This window comes from Nanorana parkeri, unplaced genomic scaffold (genome assembly GCF_000935625.1).
Source record: "Nanorana parkeri isolate BGI_ZX_2015 unplaced genomic scaffold, ASM93562v1 scaffold1226, whole genome shotgun sequence".
Taxonomy (NCBI): Eukaryota; Metazoa; Chordata; class Amphibia; order Anura; family Dicroglossidae; genus Nanorana; species Nanorana parkeri.
The window spans coordinates 502,327-520,592 of NW_017307494.1; the positions used below are offsets into that span (position 1 = coordinate 502,327).

The window sequence follows — 18,266 nt, forward strand, 5'->3', positions numbered from 1 at the left end:
GGGGGGGGGGGGAATCCAGTCCCTCCCCTGTCACGGCTCTGTGACAGGGGAGGGACAGTTTCACCCCCCGATCTACTGAGCCGACCTGTGACAGTTTCGTTGTCACAGGTCGGCTAGAAATATGAGAATGAGTGAAAAGCACTCACCTCATAGTTCTCCTTTTAAATGGTAGTCTTTTGTACATGACCAGAGTTCAAGTATTAATGTGTCAAGATTGGTAGATTGTGATGTGTTAAAAAATACACATGTACAGTTAGGAAGAATATATGGTGGAGGAAAAGAAAAAGACTAGGGCTAAGAATTTGAGAGGAAAAATGTATGAAAGAGGGAATGAAATACAAAAATCACAAGAATAAAAGAAAAGTAGGATCCAGGACGAAAATATAACTACAGTGCTGATATCCAAATACAGCAAACTTCTGAACTAAATTTATAAAGCAAGGATTGTGACGTTCACCAAACAGTCACTGAAGGTTAATCACTGTCATTTAAGACACCTGCAGTGAATGTTTGGTGAATTTCACATTAATTGCTTTATAAAACATACCCCTAAGTGTATAGAAGAAAATAGGTATTATTTCTACCTACCATATAGGCTGTAGATCCCCCACATGTCATCTTGGGAGATGATCTTCTTCCCAGTCAGTGTGGCATTAATATGCATCAGAGCGTCTCTGTTCAGAGAGTGCATGAGTCCCAGAGAGTGTCCGATCTCATGTGCTCCTACATGTACCAGATCTGTCAGCCACACTCCTAGAGAGACACACCTAGGTTACTCCACATCTTCAATGCTTCAGCTATAATTAAGCCTGGCCAAACAGTGGAACATTTGGGGTTAAAGCGACCCTTTCACAGGGACACAAAAATAAGAAAACAATGCTGCCTGGAAAAGAAACTCTAATACTTACCTGTCCCACTACCTGCTTACACGGGGTATTTTGCAGCAGCAGCTATTGAAGAAGCTCTTGAAAGGTGAATTTAAGTAAGTCGGAGGGTGGGCTAGCAAGAAACTGTTATTTTAAGCAGCCTGTAGATATGAGAAGACAGTCCATCAAGTCAGGTCGGCTATGCCATAATGCTCTATGGCAGCTTCATACATAAAGAAGGGAATGGTTTGTCAAGCCTATCTGTGATTAGGAAGTTTTCAGTTGTGCCAGATGCTAATGTTATTGAATGGAGAACAGGGCCCGAATCGTGTGCCATATTTTGCAGATATCATAAGAACATCGACCTAGGTAACTGAAATATGGCATAGAGCCTATTAAACTCCAATAATGTGCCCTCCATCCAGCATTATGTGTTTCAATGTTGTAATACAAAACCTGGCCCAAACACGTAAAATATATTTACACCTTCAATAAAATTGGCCATGTTTTTTTTTTAACATGGATAGCAGATGAGCATATTGTCAATGTGCCTCAGCTTTCTGGCTATTCCTTTTAACAATGTATTCTGCACATCAATGCCAACAGGGCATGCAAGCATCCAGGACATTTGGAGCAAACTGCTTTAGATAACATCTGGATCTGTGATCACGCAATCCAGATTTCACAATAGGAAATTCTAGGTATTCTAGCAAGTAAAACCACAAAGAACGGTGATGATTCCAAAAAAAGCCTTATTCTTTCTCTTGTAAACATCCTGTGCATATCTGACCTACTTTTCATATTACGTGAGTGTGACTGTACTAGTCTCTCTGCCACCTTGTTCTCATCATGTCTATTCATACTAACCCAGGACCCAACGGTGCTTTATTATGACCTTCCTTCTGTTTGCTTCAGTTTTTATATATTGAGTTATCATTTCTAGTCTCCAATTAATTTCCAAGTCTGAAACGCCACATTATAACGATCACATAGGGAGCAAAAATAAAAAGGTCCCTCCAGGGTGTCTACCATGTAGCTTGGTGTTCCCTCGGTGTGGTCTGTAGGTGACCTGGTTACAATTATTTCTCTCTTCACTGCCAATTTTTCTGTACTCCTTCTGTAGTCTCTAGGGACCCTCAATCTGGATGTTACTCTTTAAAGTGGGTATGGTATATTTTGCAAAGCTAGGGAAACCAGCTTGGCTGATGTTGGTAACCCCAATGGGCCTAAGTAATAAACAAGATAATAAACAAGCACTGGCTACCTGTAGACATAAGATGGTGCTCACCAGACTTGTGAACAATGTTTTAATTTAAACAGTCCTGATCTTTTCGGCCAAAATGGCCATCCTTTCAAGAAATACACTATATTACCAGAAGTATTGGGACGCTTGCCTTTACTAAGACTGGGATGCCATGAACTTTAATGGCATCCCAGTCTTAGTCCGTAGGGTTCAATATTGCGTTGGCCCACCCTTTGCAGCTATAACAGCTTCAACTCTTCTGGGAAGGCGTCCACAAGGTTTAGGAGAGTGTCTATTGGAATGTTTGACCATTTTTCCAGAAGTGCATTTGTGAGGTCAGGTACTCATGTTGGACGAGAAGGCCAGGCTTCGCAGTCTCCGCTCTAATTTATCCCAAATGTGTTCTATCGGGTTGAGGTCAGGAGTCTGTGCAGGCCAGTCAAGTTCCTCCACCCCAAACTCGCTCATCCATGTCTTTATGGACCTTGCTTTGTGCACTGGTGCCCAGTCATGTTGGAACAGGAAGGGGCCATCCCCAAACTGTTCCCACAAAGTTGGGAGCATGAAATTGTCCAAAATGTCTTGGTATGCTGATACCTTAAGAGTTCCCTTCACTGGAACTAAGGGGCCCAACCCCTGAAATACAACCCCACACCATAATCCCCCCTCCACCAAACTTTACACTTGGAGTCAGGCAAGTACCGTTCTCCTGGTAAACCGCCAAACCCAGACACGTCCATCGGATTGCCAGATAGAGAAGCGTGATTGGTCACTGCAGAGAACACGTTTCCACTTCTCTAGAGTCCAGTGGCGGCGTGCTTTATACCACTGCATCCCACGCTTTGCATTGCACTTGGTGATGTAAGGCTTGGATGCAGCTGCTCGGCCATGGAAACCCATTCCATGAAGCTCTCTACGCACTGTTGTTGTGCCAGTCTGAAGGCCACACGAAGTTTGGAGGTCTGTAGCTATTGACTCTGCAGCCAGTTGGCGACTTCTGCGCACTATGCGCTGACCCTGCTCTGTAATTTTTCGTGGCTGAGTTGCTGTTGTTCCCAGTTGCTTCCACTTTGTTATAATACCACTGACAGTTGACCGTAGAATATTTAGTAGCAAGGAAATTTCATGGAATACCTGAATCCAATGATTTGGAGGGGTGTCCCAATATTTTTGGCAATATAGTGTACATACACAGTCGATTCAGGTAATATCAAAATCATGCATTCAGGTAAAGGAACGACACATGGGAAACATCCTTTAGGTCAGGAATGGATAAAGTGAATTTCTCAATTAGGCTGAGCTCATACCTTTCTTCCAGCTAAACCGGGTGTTTCCCACAATCCAGTATTCACTGTCATCAAAGTGAATTTCCCCAGTCTTTGGAAAGTAGGCATGCGCTAACTCCCCAGTTGTCCCATCAAAGCAGTAGTGGATGCTTGACTCCAGGCAGTCCGTGTGATTTATACCGTAGAAACCTGGTATGAGGAAAGCAATTAGACCTCATCAATATCTTGCTCAATAATTGATTCTGTTGCTCAATCAAATTCTACTTTTTACTAGTAAAGTGTAGTATGAGCTTATATAAGAATTTCCAGGAAAAGGTTGAATATCTCTGCTGTGGTATGTTTTTTTTCTTCTCAAAGTAAAAGATGAATAGTTTCCCAACTCCACATGTTGGGAACCAGCAAAAGGTCATGTGCTAAAGAGAACTTGTTGCAATGTTGAGAACTTGTTGACAACCCAGGCAATTGAAACTGAGCAAATGATGACAAACTGAACAGCAGAGGTTACCTTGCTTATGCATTTTTCATCATATGCTTAGGATGACTTGTCCATCTTTGTGGCAGATCATTTGGTAATTAATTCTTACAATTCTAATTGTACCTTTTTTATAGTTTTAGAAGATTCACACAAAGCAACTAAATGGGCAGTTTGATATTAACAACAAACTCCTGGTATGTCATTTTATCTTATACCTCCTTGTAGCTTTCTTTGCTTGAAGAGAACCTGCCACACACCTAAAACACTTTCACATTGATTCAGCATCATTTTGCAGTGTTTCTGGATGGGACAGCAGCCTTTTGTCACTTCATTCTTTCCATTGGCAGTCTGGGTGTCTCTAGCTCATATACTGGATATTGAGCATCTGCAACTCGCTGCCCTGCTAGCTAAGCCACTATAGTCACCAGCAATCATATGCTCTCAACAATCCTTAATCGGGGCCTGCAAAACCACAGGCCTGATTCGTGGCACCAACCTCATTCTGACCCCTCCAGTGGTAACTCACCAATCTTCAGATCGCTTTCTTCATCTGCATGGACTTCTTTGAAGTGGAAGGGAGTCGTATCACTCCACATACGGAAAGCCAATGATATACCCCTCCTTGTTTCACTCTCATTAATTAGGTTTCTTGGAAATGAGACAATTCTGCAAGGAACAAAAACAATGATACTGAAAAAAGGACAGTCTGAGTCAGGGCTGTGCAGTCATGGACCTTTTGGGTTAATTGCCAAGCCCAAGCACTGTTGCATGCGGGTGGGGGCAGGTAGATAACACCTCTGTATTCCCTAACACTGATAGAGTATTTTACAAACAGAATGTTACCAGCTCTTGGTTATAAAGTGTGGGGATGTAAATTAAAAATCACTTAGGCTTATTTTACCAGGCACCAATGGAGTTATTCCATGTAGAAATTGTAATCTACATTTAATGGAGAACTATGAGGTGAGTGATTTACACTCATCCTCATCGTTATAGCCGATGTGTGACAATGAAACTGTCACACGAGGACTCTATAGATCGGGAAACTCATACTTCCAGATAATTTCCCTGCAGAGAGCGGTGACTGTCAGTCACCGCTCCCTGCAGGGATTCCCCCCTTCTCCCCTCTCTGATCCTCCAACGCTGACTGGAGGAACGGATGGGGTAGGGGTGGGCACAGCTGGCTCTGCCTCCAGATATACAGAGCCCTCTGTCAATCAGCCAGCTGGGTGGATCTTGACAGTATTGGTGGGATCCATCCCAGCTGCAGCGCTCTCGGTATATAGCGTGCAGTAGCCCGCTATATACTGAGCTTTGGGTCACGGGAGGACGTTAGTATATGTCCTCCTATGAAGTATGGGATAAAAAGGTTACTCCATAGTTCTCTTTTAATGCCACTCAGCTAACATGTTACCTTAAGTGGAGTCTCCAATGTGGAATATTTACATTGGATGTTACAATTATCCTGCAGCATCTGTTGTGATTCACCCCAGCTGTTATCACTCCCCAGATGTACAGCACACTCCAAATATTCCCAACAGGGAGGATATTTTACACACGGTGCTTAATGTCAGGCATGACCAAATTATCTGCCTGTGTGCAATTATATTCTGGCGTGCTCAATAAAACAAGGTCAGGTTTCTATGCAATATAATTTTATCACATAAATGTTGATTTCTGATTGGTTGTTAGCTATTATTGCACTTTACATTCACTGCTTTACTGAGCAATGGTGCTCACTGCAATGAGCAATGATGGTAATCAACATTCATTTAACCATAATAGCCAGTCAAATGTCATAAAGCTTCAATTTGATAGACATAAACTCAAATCTGATCTAATGGGTGGTGGCCAGTTATATAGCCAATTCCTCAGGAAGAGGTAGAGGCCCCACTCAGAGAGGTTTGGGATTTCGTGCTGCTGGTTTAACATCAATTGGGGGGTTGTTTGCAGTCAGCCTGATTGGATACCATTGAGTGTAATGAAAGCATTCGGCTAACAATTGTTTGGTTTCATTGGTGAAGGTGTGGATAAAGGATTCCCAGGTTTTGGAACATTTCTGGACCTGGTTATCTTTGTTTAGAGAAGCCTTCATCCACTCCATATGGTAAGCAAAGGCCAGTTTTCTAAGAACATTGAGATGAATGGAGGGTCTGGATAAGTCGATTTATGTAAGATCGTATTTTTGGCCACTAGAGAGATATTAAGGAGCTGCTGGCAGCATTTGCAAATTCCAGTGCCAGTGATATTTATTATTATACCAAACAAGGACCATCTGGGAGTTGACTAGGTTCTTGTTTGCTATATTCTAGGATTGTTTGATCTTGGGACATGATCAGAGAGCATTGAAAAGGTCTGGATCAGGTTGCACAATTTTTAAACAGTGGGCAGAGGAATAAAGGGCCATTAGAAAGGATTGATGCAGAGAAATGTGAGAGCGGTGATAGTTCTGGAGCATCATCTCATGGTATGTGGCAGTTTTGACGGTTCTCTAGGATAGTTTAAGGGATTTAAAGAGGGTGTCTGAAGACAAGTAAAGAAAAATATAAAGTCCATGTGTTAAGGCGAGTGGTTTTAGAGGCACAATTGGAGATGGCACGTTCATTTGTTCAGTCTGTTTGGTGCAATTTTTGCAACCACAGAGGAGATGAAGGTATTCCATTTTTTAAAGAAGCCCAATTGTATATGTCATTACTTACGGGTCAGTGTTTCTTTAGGCAGTACTATGGCCATACCATAGCCACAATACTTCTTTAAGAAAAAAATACAACACACTTGTAAAGCACAGTGCTTTAAAAAAAAGTGCTAGCTTAGATGAGTAGAGATGGAATCCTTGTAGTCAGTCTACAGACCCTTTGAAAAAGCAGGCAGTACTGGGGTGTCCCTATGAGAAAGCTCAGCAAGCTTTGCAAACTGAGTATCATATGCGCCCTGTATGAGTGTTTATTTTTTAAACAAATTCATACAAATGTAAACCCCCCCCCCCCCCAAAATAAAAATCGACCAAAATCCATTATAGTGTACCTATAAAGTGTGTGTATACGAGAACTGTTAACTTCTCTTATTTGCTTCCTTTTGGTCTGTTAAATCCACTATTTTACCACCTCCCATTGAGCGAGGTAGATGCGGGTGGGCGTTTCTAAAATGTCCTTCCCTACCCCCACTCGTGTGCGGCGAGCGCACACAAATGGGAAAACTACATAAAATTTAAACAGCTGGCGATGGATGTTTAAATATAAGCGTTCTGGCGGCTATGTATAGAGACGCTGGATCGCTTTTATTTTGTGCGGGTGTGCACCCCCTCCCTTGGCCCCCTATATGATAGCAATGAAGTTAAGTGTAAAAAAAAAAATTAAAGAAGCATTAAAAATATTCAATCGCAATATAAAGAAAATTAGAAAACACACAAAAAAAGTAAAAGCTCCCCCCGCCCCCACTTACACACGCAAACATGCGTCAGGTGCACCTACGTGCGAAAACAACTAATGTCGGAGTGAGAGCAATAATTTTAGGGCCATGAATCACTGATAAGACTCAACTGATGAGCGGTGAAAGCTTTTAAAGCGTCAACTATGGTAAATTTTGGGTGTGGTAGTTTTTTTGAGCGATTTTGCGGGCGCGCGCTATTTTAAGGCTTGACATGTTTGGTGTCTATTTACCTGAAGTGACCCTGACTTTTATGTTTTACTAAAAAATTGGGGTGATAATAAATGTTTATTGAGAAACAGGTTTTTTTCTAAATTTTCAGTATTTTTTTTTTTTTGTTATATAGTAAAAAAAATAAAACCCCCAGTGGTGATTAAATACCACCAAAATAAAGCTCTATCTGACCCCAAAAAATGGTATAAAATTTCAGTACAGCGCTGCATGACGGAATAAATGTCAGTCAAAGTACCGCAGCGCTGAATACTGAAAAGTGGCCTGGACAGGAAGAGGGTGTAGCACCTCCGTCAGCAAGTGGATAAAGCATTTTGTTATATCTGTTCAGTAAGTGTTCTGTAGTTCTTTTCTAGGATGAAACGGCTGCTCCATATATACAGTAGAATGAGTGAGCATTGTCACCCTAGAACAGGAAATATATTACTGTCAGAAGCACCAGGTGAAAATAAATGGGATACAAATCATGAACAACTAAAATAAATGCAGCCTCCATGTCTACGGACTGCTTCTTAGGTTTAATGGAATACAAATCGCTAGCAAACAACAGTTCCCTGTGCTATTTTGACTGTGAACTGATTGCTGTTACGTACCTGTATGTCAGATTGAAATGGTCCCATTTGAGCAGGCCTGGAGTCAGGGTGTACCTCTTCGTCCTCAGATGATACGGCAGGCGAAGAGCTGGGACTGGAGCCACCACAGAGTCTACCTTAGAAAGAGGAGAAAGTGTTACAGGAGCAACTACCTAAATTTGAACATTAAAATAACTACAAGGAGTCACTATTATTGTCCTGATACTGGATCAGAATGGCACTGGACCGGCTACAACTCATTGAAACTCACTTATGCCAATTATTGCAACAGAAGAATAAGGTTATTACCCAACTGTGCCTGACCCTATTTTCCATATTGCATAATCATCCGTCTAATTGTCTCCTTTAACAGAGACCATACCTAGGCTCATGGTTGCATGACAAGCACTAGAAAGAACTCATTTTCTCTGGGAGGAGTAAATATTTCAGCCTTTCTATTTTTCTTTAATTTTAAAGCCCAGCAAGATTGTTAACTCAGCTTGAAGTTAATACTTCAGTGTGCTGTAAATAGAATTCCATCTTCCAGTCTATTAAATAAATGAATACATCTTTTTTTTTTTTACATATAAAAGATGTGTACAATGTTGTTTAACCCCAATCCCCTCAGCCCAACTCTTAATAAGCATCAACATACAACCTACATGAAATCTATGTGCAAGTCTCTATAAAAAGGATATACTGGTTAATAACCTTTCAAAGTACATTTTGTTTGAATTGTAAAGATGGCATGTATTTCACAAAGCTGGTGGGGCTTTGGCTTGGACAACTCATGTCATTAAACGAGAAGAATGCTGTGCAGTTTCTGGCTTATCATAATGAATGCTATCAGAAATCCTCACATAGGCCCCATTTACACCTATGTTTTGTATCTCGAATGCCTAAGCGCTTCAACGGTCAGCAGGAGGAATCCCATTGATTTCAATGGCCCCTGTTCACAACTGAGTGTTCTGTCGCTTGTAGCAAAATAAATGTATTGGGAAAAGGAAATTAGTTGTGCCCTAATAGACTTCAATGGGAGTGCCTAAAAAACACATATATAATGCACATTTTTCACATGTTGTGGTGCCCAGTAACTGGCTATTCATTGGCTAAAAATTATGTTAAAATGACACTCAAGCCTAAAACGCTTGCAAAAACATGCAAAAATGTCTGTACAAATGCTCAAATGTGAAATGGGCCCTTGTGCCAAACCAATGCATAGAGGCCCCTGGATTCTAATCACAGTGCGGCAGGGAAACATTAGGAAACATCAGCATGAGCTACATCTAGCGCCAGGTCTATAAAAGTTACAATAGTGCATTGCCACTCCACTAGACCTCTCCATCTCATCTACATGCAAAGTCTTTCCGTTATGGTATTCCAAAGTCCACTTTTCTTGCCCAGAGACACCAAATCTCCAGACATCTTGACAAACCTTTAGTGAGGTGCTATAGACAATCTCTGGTGTACTTTTCATTCCATGATTAGAAGATCGAGTCTAAGATCGAGACAGATGTGAACAGCTATGGCTATTAAACCAACAGACTGGCAAATAGGGTCATTGCATTTTGCATACAAAACCGACCTCCCTTAGCTCCACCAAAATCTATTTATTGGGCTTCTTCTTTAGTTGAGTGTGGGCCTCAGATTTGCATGCCTTATGCAAAGAACCACTAACGTTTAACATCTTATTGTGGGCGTAGAGGAAGGTCTTTGTTTTACTGGGATTTGCTTGTGATTTATCCTGGCAGCCTCATGTTTATTCCAACCTTGAGAATGATCCCATGCTTGCTGAAGTGGTGATGCCGGAGCCTAGAGTTTTATTAAGGGAATGCGTGACTCAGCACAAAGTCTGGAGCCACACTTATACTGTACAAAGGAAAAGGGCAACATATGGTGTACGGTATGCTTCTGATTAATGCAAGCTCATGTATTTTACATGCAGTGATGCCCTTGTTTTCATTTTCAAGATGTGGGCGTACTTATCAGCAGTTTCAAAAGCTAGATCTAGAGATTAGGTACAGATGGTTAAAAACCAGTAAATCCAGCTATTAGACCCGTTTCTTCAGCAGATTTTCTCATAGACACAAATCTGAGTAGTGATGCTTAAAGGAACCAGCAAACTAAGCAGTGGACAATTGGACAAAATGCATGTGCTGTGGTACAGTGGCCAAAAGGGGCTCATTGGGGCTTATAGGTGGAAGAGGTGTTCAGGTTGGAGGAAAGTCTACTTGGCTGATTACTTTGCCCATTGCAATTTTCTTTTCTTTTGATCTATAAACGTTCCCTCTCCGCTGCTGATGTATCGCAGAACCCCGTTCCTACTGTCAGCATGTTACAGATAATGACTATGCTCACTGCATTGTGCATGCACCAAACTCATTGTACAAATAAAACATTTGATAGCAAACAGGTAAAAGAGTTTTTTGGCAATGTCCATTTCCAACAAAACAAAGTCAAAATCCCATTTGCACTGCCACGGTCTCAAAACCACAAGGTATATGTGGTGCCAAGGTGACCACACGGATGGCGCCGTGCAAAACACTAATAGTAAATAAAAGTAAATCACCGGCACACACTTGAAGGGTTTTTAAAGTGTTGTCACTGTCGCTCTGATGAAGGATCCCTGTGCGGACCCGAAGCGTTAGCACCGTATGACAGTATGTGACATTGGGTATTGAATAAGCATATCAATACTTCAAAAACCCTTCAAGTGTGTGCGGGTGAATTACTTTTATTTACCATTTCCAACAAAAGACTTTAGTTATATTTTAGGGCACATTTACAGACACCTTTGGTGCATTTGTTCTTGACATATCTTCCATTAAATTGAATAAAGATGCATTAAAAAAACAAACATCAATGCATGTTGCCATGATCTTAAACATGCTTTGCACTTCACATCAATATGTGTTGACGTGCATTGATGTACATTAACGTGTCTCATGATGTGCCTGGATGTGCATTAATACTCATTTTATCGCATGTTGACATGCCTTTGTGACACATTTCCATTGATTTCAGTCAAACAGATGTTATTCCAGCCTGAAGGTGAACTCCAGAGTCATAAATAAACATCATTTAATTCAGGTATGTGGTTAGTAGCAACACTATTCAACAATGTTTTACATAGAACTATTATAGATATGTGAATCTTAATATCAGCCTCCTGTAACAGCAATGCAAAGCCACGTTCACCCTGGTTGCAGGGAGAGGGTAGGGTCAGCAGTCTGGGCCTTTAACAGTTCTATTGCTTTGCACTGTTCTATCAGCAAACAGTTTGTGCGGACAGTAAGGGAGAAAATAATGGTGACCTTATCAATGTGCAGGCGCAGGTTGGTGGCCAAAGCTTATGCACAGCAGAGAAAAGTAAGGATTCCAAACTGGTCGGGGTGTCTAGATGAAAAACTGGCTGACAGAGAATTATGAATTCTTTAGTATATAAAAGAGGTAACGCATTTTTTCCACTGTGTATATATTTGTTTGCCTGGAGTTCAGCAGTAGCAGGCAAACAGCTAATTAAACCGTTGGAATACACATATGTAAACTGGGCTGTAACCTGCAAAAATATTTAGAGCACAATTTTCATCAATTTAGGATTGTAAAAGTTCACTTAAGCCAGCTGTATGTATGTTTAAAAATGCGGAATAAAAGTTTAGCTTTCTTATTACATATCATAAACATTAGAAAAGTGTTTAGGATACGGCTTCAACAGAAACATTATAGAAATATTATAGCAGGCAGTTGACTATGGACAATCAGTTTGATAATTGGTCTAGTGCTTAGAAACCAAATACGTGTAAGGTATAATATAATTATATCATCTTTCATTTGGATAAAGATATGTATGGCAGTATAAAGTACAGGTATTTCCTTCCCCCATAACACTTGTAGTACTTGGTATCTGATGCTGGGTCCAGTTAACTATTAAAACTTGCCTTCCAATAAAAGCTAAAATTAAGTATTGCACAACGTAGGACAGAAATGTTTATGGCACATGTAGCTTGTTTTGAAGGAATATTGCTTTGATTATGAACTATGATAATTAAAGCATATCTCTGGAATACACCCCCCCTTCCCCTGTCCGTATAGAGTTACACCCTCTGCAATATTTTTATTACTGCTTTTTGTCCCCATTGGGGAGAGTCACCCCTCTATTTGAAATGGCCCCTATTGTTCCTGAGAAAAAAAAGTCGGGGGAAATCGAAATTTTTAGAATTGTCACCAGATCAAGAGGTTAGGAAAAATCTTCCAATGGGGACAACTGTCTAAAGATGTGAGTTTTCTTTCTGGAAATATCCTCTGACTACCTGTGTGTCTTTGGGACAGGAGGCGAAGGGATAATTCGCCAATAGCACACAGACAAGCAAAAAATAAACTGGCATGCTTTTTAACCCTTCTCTACTATTCAAAATGAATTGGCTATATGTACACTTTAAAGTACATCTTATAGCTCCTGTGTGGCAGTCTAAACAGGTCTCAAATCCAGTTACTATGTGATTGTAATAGGGTATCCCGTGTCCGGCGCTTGGGGCCGCGGGCCGGCATCTTCACCCAGCGGCGTGACGTCACGAGGAGACCGAGGCGACGCACGGCGCGCTCGGCTCCTCCCCCTCTGGGATCCTCCTCCTCATAATGACGCGAGTTGCAATGGCTCGGCGTTCTAGTGTTGCGAATGTCGAGCCAGTACAACTTGCCTGATAGCGAAGGACCCGTGAACCATCAGCAGTGACGAGAGCCTGCTACTCACCTCACCCGAACACCCTCCTCTTACCCTCGGGTGCTCCACAGGGATCCTTCCCTTCTCTCCTCTGACTCCTCATTGGGCTTGCCTCTGGGATCTCTCCATGGAACTGCCAGGACTTCAAATAGCAGCCCCGGACCAGCTACTGGACTATTAACCCATCTTTAACTGCAAGTACTCTGCCCTAAAGGCTGATCTATAGAGAGTGTCAGCAATTATTCTTGTGCACCTGATTTAAAGTTATACCTGTGAACTGTTACTCCATTACAACTTGTATGCTAATACTATTACTGCGCTTCTTATGCAACCACATCTCAGTGGTCTCAGTGGAGAGTGTGGGGTTAAGGTGACTGCATTTACGCATACGAATCATACCATCTAGAGGCTGCTGGGTTACCACATAGATATATAGGAGTACTGCTGTGCATACCTATAGGGGACCTCCAAACCCCCATCCTATACTGTGATTGGCGTATGATGTGCTAGAGGGTTACAACATCACTCCATACCATACAGAGTGTAAACGGGAACCCTCGATCTGAGCCAATTCACATACACAGGTGCCTAGCCAATTTCCGCAGCTGCGATCCAACCTAACCTCCTTGGCTCGAACGTTACAGTGATTCAAGGGCCTCATAAATACAGGCATATGAATCAGCAGTAACAATGCTGACAGCCACATACCGCTGTGGCTCTTAGCAGGGGGTGTGGCTGTCAGCTACTGAACCTTCTACAAATGTAGTAGCTGTACACCAGCATCGTTCCCTGGTCTACTGCTACTGAATTTGGAGAAGGTTCAGCTGCACCCCCTGCTAAGAGCCACAGGGTGATGTGGCTGTCAGCATTGTCACTGCTGATTAGGCTGCATTAAGTGGGCTTCACTGACCAGATCCACAGGTATTTGTAAGCCTTTGCAGAGGGGCATTATGGACATAGAAACTTGATGGAAATTTGAGCCTGCATCTATGACAATTGTGGGTCCTGAAAGAGGTCCTGCATTCATGGGCAGGGAGTTAGTGGCTTTTTTTCCTCCCTATTTGACAATTTAATTCCTTTTTTCTGGTGACTAGTTTGAAAGTATGCTGGCAAATTTTAATTGCTCTGGCTTTGTGTGCCTTTCCCTTTGCTAGTTTCAAATGTATCTAAGCCGCTGCCATTCTCGCTTTGTTTGATTGCAGAAGCAGACACGAGCCATGACCTCATGCATTTAAAATGACAATGTTATAAGACAGTAATGCCCTTTTTCCTGTGTATAATAACTTTCTGGCAGTAATCCATGTTAACTTCAGCAGCTTGTACATTGACTTAAGCCCCCGAAGTATAACATATGCCTTACTTAGTAAAGTTCCTGAGCAAGAACTGTTTCTGTTGCCCGCTGCAATCACAGCTTTCTTCTAACTTTTCCATTCGGACAGCGTGAGAATTCAGGAGAACATCTGGTCAAGGACGGACCATTCCTGAAACATTTTCATTCATGCCAATACTGTCTGGAATATCTTGTCCACACCCAACAACATCTTATTATATAGAATAGATCATTATTGTGTGTGAACACGGCTGCAGCTGTGGCAAAATTGGCCCTTCTTTTCTTAATACGTTAAATAATTGCATTTCAGCATTTAGCTAAAACAGTGACGGTGACATAGATCAGCTATTTATTTAACTGGCCGGGGCCGCAGTTCTAATATAAACATATCATGGATCGCTCTGTCTTGTACAACTACGTAATGTGAAAACAGACACCGCATTCAAACTAATGAACACTGGCCGAAACGAACCCATTCTTTACCCAACGGCACAAGCCTAAAAATAGTAAATAGTACGCCGAAAATAGGAATATGTGAAGTGTGCTCTATAGACGCAGACCTTCAGTGGAAGATATGATTCTCTGAAGCAGATAGAGGCTACGGCACACGTGCGCAGCCCATCAGAATTCAACATTTCATTTATCAAGAATTATACAGGACTATGTAAAGAGCTGTGGGAGGGACCCAGCAGGCCCCACCCACTACGAGTTGCCTATAGAAAACTACAAGAGGGGGCGGAGACCAGACCAGTCACCCTGCACAAGGACAGAGAGCAGTGGTGGTCAGTCTTTTTATTACAGGACACACACACACACACCACCCCAAGGTTCTAGTAAGAATACACATGCCTGCTGTATTTAGATAATATCTTCTTATCTCCGCATTAGATATTTGGTATACATGCCATACACACGTATGCTTTGCACAATATAGTTAACATATGAGCAAGACAGTGTCTGTGTATCTCCTAAACACACCATGAAACTTGGCCATCAGTGGCGAGTCAGGGTCACAGTGGAGATCCTGAGGACTACAGGCCCAACTACATCTGCTAACATTTGTACTACATCTTTGCTGCCTCCTTTATCATGGAGCTTGGTTGTCAGAGGCGCCTTGCACCTGTTTTAAAGGACAAATTAGCTGAAATCCAGCAGTATCTGCAGAGAGCGCAAAGTACGTTGTTATGATTTATAGCAAGTTTTAGACTTCAATGCATTTGACTAAATGAGCATTTCAGTAACTTTATATTGTAGTATATGTTTTCAGTGTCCAGGTTTAAAAGATTTTACGGGATTATAAAGTGCAGAAAGGAGGGGGTAAATGTCAGCGCTATCACACATTGCAGAGACAGTTTTATTGCTGCGAGCACACATTTCTCATTGTTCAATGGTCTCCTGGAGATTGTAAAGGAAATCAGACACTCAAGATTTATATCATGTGCTGAACATCTGGGAGATTGTTTCTGAAACATTTTCTGGTCACACTTGCTGACTATGCAGATGAGAAATGAATCATAATGCCAAACTGTTTTTCTTTTCCTTCAGGTCTCAGTATTGGGACTCTCACACTGTATTGAGCTGTGGCAATGCATTTTCCTGCATAGAGCTTTATCGTGCATTGTGTCCTGTGTTCAAAATAAATGAGATGTTGTAACAGCATAAGACACTCCTGCTCTGCATTGTGGCAGCTGGCACGTTGTGTATTTGCGTTGGGGTTTTATTTCATATGCATGGCGACACGGTATAAAGCAAGCAGTGTGTGAACGGGCCCTTAAGGTGTCTGTTGTAAGAGATACCCCACAAGCCCGTAAGGTATCCGTTTTAAAGTACAATTCCTTTTTTCATTTTATTTTGGTTTTGATGGAGGATTGTCCCTCCCTTCTAGTTACAGTTTCTACTTGTCACGGGGACAGAAAATGACGGGAAACATTCCAAACAGAAACACAGACGGCAATAAAACCAAAAATTAGTGTCTCTGCAAGGTCTATATTGCTATCTGTGGCTTTCTGTACCGGTGCACCTGTTCCCTTCATTTCATGTTCTTCATTTCAATCTCCCGTATAATTTACTAATTTGTATTGAGATTGTAGTCCATCACAGGAGCAAGCTTGGAGCGGTGACTACTTTACAACAAACACAGGGACCATGGGGAACAAAGTAGCCACACTCCAGAAGGAAGAACAGTGTCAGCACCAATTCAGAGATAATTTGAGGACCTACAGCCCAGTGATAAATAAAAAAAGATACATTTTTGTTAGTAGTTAAGGTCCTTGAATGTATTTTTAGGATTTAACTCCTGAGTTTAGGTGTAGTTAAGCTCTGATGAGCAAAAGTTTCACTGATGCCCAAATCAGTATAATCCTCTAGGAATATTGCATAATTATTACCTTCCCACAGACATTAGGTGGTGGTCGAATGTGCTTGAACAATGTGACACTTACGTCCATTTTATTTGGGATAGGAGCATAGACATGCAAGTGCAGGGGTGGACTGACTGTTCGGGCTCTCGGGCAGCAACAGGAGCTTAGCACACCGCTGCCTGTCACTGATGTTCAAGGCTAGGGCAGACTGAACACCTACTGTATATGTGAATACCAGGGGGCCTGGCAGGGGACTTTCCACAACGCTAGTGCAGCATCCAAGATTCTCCAGCATTTTATATCTATTCAAAGAACAAGAAATGGTGAGCAAAAACCTACAAATGATGCCCCTCTTGCTTGTCAATTTGATATTAAGGATATGTGAATAAAGCTGAATTTGTTGTACATTTACCTCCTAGACATCAGAGAAAAACAGATGCAGTTTGTTAGCGAATTGGAAAAACTGTTGTAAACAGTGCAGGCAGAGACAATAGCAAAGAGGTTTTGGCCTTTTTGTGATGACATTTCTGTATCCCAGGAATCGCGGCTTGATTTCCTTCAACTTCCTTCGGACCTCTGTGTTCTGTGCGTTACTTCCTTCTGACCTCTCTGTACTCTGTGGATTACTTACTCTTGAACTCTGCGCTTTGTGCATCACTTTCTTCTGACCTCTGCGCGTTACTTACTGCCGAGCTCTGCTTTCCTTACTATTGAACTCTGCATTATTTACTGCTGAGCTCTGCGTTATTTACTACTGCATATTTGGCAATCTGTGTTTCTTACTACTGACCTGTGCACTCATGCTATGGTTCTGGTCTGCAGTCTGCAGTGCATCGGTTCTCGTCTGAGGTCTGCAGTGCATCGCTTCTGGTCTGAGTTCTTCCGTGCATTGGTTCTGTTCTGAGGTTTGCTGTGCGTTGGGTCTGGTCTGAGATCTGCCATGCATTGGTGCTGGTCTCAGGTTTGCCATTCCATTGGTTCTGGTCATGGGTGGACTGACCATTTGGGGGCCTTACCAAACACACTGGAGCAGGGGGGTGGTGAGGGTTTGCCTATCGCACATGTAATAATTAGGGATGCACAGATACTTTTTGAGTACCAGTGCAGATACTTGGCATTTTCATGAGAACTACCAGAGTCTGCAACTCTGGTAGTGGGAGTGGGACCTGGCTGGTAGTGGGACCTGGCTCCGGCACTCCACCACTGTCCTGAAATCATTAGTCTGTATTGTTTTAGAAAAACTGTCACATGACAAAAACAAAAATGTATCAGTACTCGTACTCGCAAAACTGGTATCTGTGCATCCCTTTATTTATATTTATAAAAACAAAATCGTACATTAAAACAGAGATGTACAAATCCCGGGAGCTCCGTGTGCTCCTTACAAATGATAGCTGCCTCCTAACTTTTTAATTTTTCTCTAGTCTTGCAGCTCAAAAGTATCGGTACATGTACTTGTACCGAGTACTGTACTTGGTATCTGTGCAACCCTAGTAATAATGTAATATGTGCCCAAACCCCTGTTCCGGTCCTAAACTATTCAGTTCTCCTGTCCATTCTCCTACGAATTCTCTTGCCAAACCGGAAAAATTCTGCCATTTAGCTCACTTTCCAAATTGCATTCCCCTGCAGTTTACCTTTTAGTGAATAGTCTGTTATTTTGAAAATTAGTGTGGAGAAATAATTTCTGTAACATAAAAATGTACATGTGGGTGGGGCTTGTGGGTGGGGGGGGACAAAACCCCCCCCCCCCCCAA

At 42.0% G+C, this 18,266-nt stretch overlaps 1 protein-coding gene across 1 annotated transcript in view; it reads right to left on the reverse strand.

The window, feature by feature from the left end:
• Positions 1-18,266, reverse strand: part of MMP23B (matrix metallopeptidase 23B) — a 26,142-nt gene that overhangs the window by 5,284 nt on the left and 2,592 nt on the right. Inside the window, exons 2-5 of the mRNA XM_018568676.1 lie at positions 8,121-8,236; positions 4,397-4,536; positions 3,417-3,584; positions 589-753 (exon numbers count right to left, since the gene is read on the reverse strand). Of these exons, the coding sequence (XP_018424178.1) occupies positions 589-753; positions 3,417-3,584; positions 4,397-4,536; positions 8,121-8,236 (589 nt within the window). The remainder of the gene's footprint in view (positions 1-588; positions 754-3,416; positions 3,585-4,396; positions 4,537-8,120; positions 8,237-18,266) is intronic.